The sequence below is a fragment of the Arachis duranensis genome, chromosome 8 (assembly GCF_000817695.3).
Source record: "Arachis duranensis cultivar V14167 chromosome 8, aradu.V14167.gnm2.J7QH, whole genome shotgun sequence".
NCBI lineage: Eukaryota > Viridiplantae > Streptophyta > Magnoliopsida > Fabales > Fabaceae > Arachis > Arachis duranensis.
The window spans coordinates 10,981,401-10,985,959 of NC_029779.3; the positions used below are offsets into that span (position 1 = coordinate 10,981,401).

Here is a 4,559-nt window from a genome sequence, read left to right on the forward strand (position 1 = left end):
ATTAAGAACAAGATATAAAAAATAATATTTTTATATTTTATTTGATAATAAATTAAATATAAAAAAAAAAATTTAATTTTTTTATTTAAAAAATTAAAAAATATAATTATAAAAAATTAATCTATAGACAAGTGCAATATATGACATATGATGACAATGAATGCATAATACTATATATAGCAGCGCGTATGTTCTTGTTTGTTCATCCATATATGGCCCAATGCAATGAAACACAACGTATATAACACTAACATTAATGGATGATGATATTAGAATTTCTCATCATTATATTTATCTGTGACCAGTTGTCTTAGGATGATGATATTAGAATTTAGATTGAGTGAGCGTAACTTAACCTAAAAAATAATAGTTTAATTATTTTATTAATTTTTTATTTTTATTAATTTTTTAATTAGATCTCTAAAATTTTTTTAGTTAATTTTTTTACACTATTTTTAATTTATAATTAAATATTTTCATGTTAAAAACGTATGTTTAATGAATTTTGATCGGATTTGGTTGGCCATCGAATTGATGATCTTTACACCGCACCATAACCCTTATTAGCTTATTTTGTTGTTGAAATCCAAATTATCATAATTGTAAACAAAAAAGCATATAGCTTTACATGGTGATTTATATAATTGTTCAAGAACATTCCCTCCATTAGCAATCTAATCATGATCACGATTATATGCTAAGAATCCACAAGCATAAATAATACAACCTAACAACAGTGCTAGATTTTTCATGGCAACAAAAAGCACAGGATCCATAAAAATGGCTCAATTATTTTGTCACTTGCATGAATTGGATCAGTTAATTAAGATTGCCTTCTAGGAAATCTGTAATTAGATATCGGATGATGTAATTGGGAGTTGTTTTTGTTGCAACTCTGTTTGCTTAGTTGTTGTTGTGGTCGGCGTCATAGTAGGGTCAGAACTGTCTTTTCCTTTACCCCACACCACAGAGTAAAGACCCACTGCTATAATAATTGCTCCTATGATACTGCCATTCAAAAGTACATAAACAAATTAATAAACATAAAAGTAAATTCTACTAATTTTTTAAAACACATCAATTTATTTCGAGGCAAATTATTTTGTGAGTACATATTATGGTATAAGTTATTAAACTTATATTTATTCAAGAATTTGCTTTGATGATATCAATTCCCTGTATATGAAAAAGGATCTTGTAAACGTGAATTTTAAATATATATTTTAAGAGTATCATAATTAGTATCTTAATTTTTAACTATATTTCAAAAAGGATCGTGTTTTATATTAATATGTTAATTATGATTTAAGAAAGTGTATAATAGAATTGATTTTTTGGTGATCTTAAGAATATGGGCCTTAATTGGGCTAGGCTTGGAGTCCAATAAGAAAGAAATGTACCTGCCCAGGTGAAGAGTCTCAGAGAGAAGAAAATAGCCCAAGACGGAAACAATGATCATGCAAAGGGGATTAAATGCCGTTAAAAACACTGGGCCTTTGCTTTGTAACACCAACCCTTGCGCGTAATACGCAATCGCTGAGCTAACTATACCCTGCAATAATGTTCAAATATTATTGATTAGTAACATTTCAATTATTATTTATTAGAGTTTAATTTCGATACACTAATAATGTAAAATATTTTATACAGTCGTGCAATCACATCTATTTTTTTTATAATTATTTACATAATTAATGTTAAAGGTAGTTATTTTTACTAATATGACATAACGTAATTAGATACACATGTAAAATTATTTTTTAAAATTAAATTATATTTATTATTGATCTAATAAATTTCACTCAATGACAAAGAATTGGATATATACACTATTGTATATGTTCTTCATGTAACAACAAGTAATGTCAAGTTCCATAACCACTCAGACCAAAAAGAAAAACAAATCATAAGTCCATTTCTGTTTAGAAAAAATGCTTAATTTACATCACTTAACTCAGTTGCTCCTCACATGGTATTTATATAAAAATTTAGAAGGAAAATAATGCAAATTCTGTTCGAGATATTATCAAAGACAAAGAGAAGCTTCTATCACTTAACAAAATAAAAAAACTTATATATATATCAAAATTTTTCAAATTAAATTAAGTCTATTCAATCTCAATTTAAATAAAGTAAAAATTCACATGAAGTTAATTGTATTCATATAAAATTAATATCTGAAAATGAAAATGATTAGATGACAATTTAATGGTCGAATCATCATATAAAAATAACTATATATAAATCTTTATCTTCAAATAATAATGGTAAGTAGTGATGACGAACCGAGTAAAGAGGACCATAAAGCCTAAAGTCCCAACCAACGATCCAAGGGCGAGCGCCGGAGTGATGCTCAGCCACCGCAGCCACGACAGAAGCTTGCGAAGCACCCGCCAAGCATATCAAGGACGACAATGACATCTCGGCCGGGTAACTTTTCAACGTTACAGACTGTAGATTGATAATAATTTGTTAGACCTTGTTACAATATTATATAAAATATAAATTAGAGCAATAATTGGAAAACTTGCCTGTAACACGTAGAAGGATGACCAAGCGACACAACCGAGAAAAAGAAAGAGAGTTCCAGAGACCCAATGAGAGAGGCTGTGAGTGGAGTGAGTTGAATCATGGTGGTGATGATTATCATCATGGATTGCGTGTGAAGAACCAAAAAGGTTCATAATAGGGCCTTTGTAGAGTATCATCACCAATGCGCCACAAAACGTTACCAATGTCCCAATCACCTTTGCTAGGCTTCGCACCTCTTTCACGTTTACGCGCTCTATTCTGCATTAGAATTGAGATTCAGTATGTCTAAGTGTGTGTTTGGATTACCGTTTTCAAATAAAAATTTGTATAAAATTGATTTTGTAAAATTGATGTTGATTAAAATGAGTTAGTATTAACGTGGTTTATGTTTGGTAATTTTTATTTAAAATAGATTATAGTAAACTAAATATTGTTTGAATTACATTATTTAAAATTATTTTTGGATGAAAAATTATAGAAAATGACATGAATTTAAATAATTATTTTATGTTATTTTATAACTTTATTTTAAATATTTAAATAAATTTTAATATTCTTTTTTAGTATTCTCAATATTCTTTAGTATTCTAATAAGATTAATAAAATCATAATACAAAGTAAAAAAATATTTCATATAAAAAAAATAATAATAACAGTGAAAAAATTCATATAAACAAAAAAATAGAAGTTTTATAAAAAATAATAATATGTATAAGAGAGTATTAGAAAAAATATTATAAAAAAATAAATATATGTACAATGAATGACATAATTAGTACATAGAATATAAATTTTAATTCAACTTAAAAAGCTAAACGAAAAAGTTAGAATTTATAATTTTTTGTAAATTTAGTTTGAAGATAGAAATCACTTATGCGTTTAAAGGATAAAAATATTGCCAAACACAAAGATAAAGTGTTCAAGAAACTTAAATGCGCTTCTCTCTTCTCCGACGCAAATCTTTAATTATAAATTTTTAAAGATTCTGTCCAATAATAAAAATTCTTGTTCTATATTATTTATTTTGTAAGTTTGAAGTTAATCCCTATTTTATTAATATTTTTAAATTTTAAATTAAAAATAATATAGTAATTCTATAATATTAATATGAAAGTCAATTATTTAATTTTTTTGATAGTTTTTTCTGGTTTTATATTAAATTATTAGTTATTATTAACACATGCATGTAAGTGGTACGTATGTAGAGAATATCCACAAGTGGTATTAAAAATAAATAGATGAAACTAATAATCATCTATCCTAGTGAGATTATTTATCCAAAAATTTAAATTATTAAGTAATATATATATATATATATATATTTTACGAATTTTAGATATCTTAGATTGGAATAAATAGTTAGTAAATATTATCCAGTTGGTTATAGGTAGGTATAAGATAAAGTAAAGAAGCAATTACCTGAAAATGACTGCTAGGACAAAGGTAACGGATGGGACAGCATTCATAATGGCAGATGCAAATGAAGCTGAAGTATATTGCATCCCTAAGAAAGTGAATCCTTGGTCTATCACTGGCCTAATTGTAACATCAAAATAAACCAACTTAATTAGTTTTTCATCTATTAGATTGCCATTGTTTATAAAGAACCAATAGTAAGATATAGATGTATAAACACAAAATTGTATTTAATATATGAAATATAGATAAAAATATTATATTTTAGAAAATTAAATTAGTGTAAAGATATAAAGANATTATTTATTCTATTTTATATATATTTCACTACCAAACAAAATATAAAAATATTAATTTTTGTTTCTTTTTTTATGTCATATTTTTAATATTTTTTCATCTTGTTCTCAAAATTAAACGCCGCCTTATAGTCGATTTTTGAGATATTCATCTTTAATTTAACTGAAGAAAGAAAAAGGCAAAGTTAAATTTTATTTTGTACTCTATTAATGAGTAATTCTTGACCTAAAATTTATTAAGATGGTAACTATTTTTTTTTTAATTAGAAACTTTAAATTTGAATTATAAGAATGAAAAAAAAAAAAAAAAAAAAT

General features: G+C 25.5%; 1 protein-coding gene across 1 annotated transcript in view; it reads right to left on the minus strand.

Annotated features, from left to right (window-relative positions):
* Window positions 1-600: 600 nt before the first annotated feature.
* The window catches only part of LOC107460842 (WAT1-related protein At4g08290), a 5,659-nt gene continuing 1,700 nt past the window's right edge, over window positions 601-4,559 (minus strand). Inside the window, exons 3-7 of the mRNA XM_016079259.2 lie at window positions 3,952-4,068; window positions 2,532-2,790; window positions 2,287-2,451; window positions 1,401-1,552; window positions 601-1,008 (exon numbers count right to left, since the gene is read on the minus strand). Of these exons, the coding sequence (XP_015934745.1) occupies window positions 852-1,008; window positions 1,401-1,552; window positions 2,287-2,451; window positions 2,532-2,790; window positions 3,952-4,068 (850 nt within the window). The 3' untranslated portion in view covers window positions 601-851. The remainder of the gene's footprint in view (window positions 1,009-1,400; window positions 1,553-2,286; window positions 2,452-2,531; window positions 2,791-3,951; window positions 4,069-4,559) is intronic.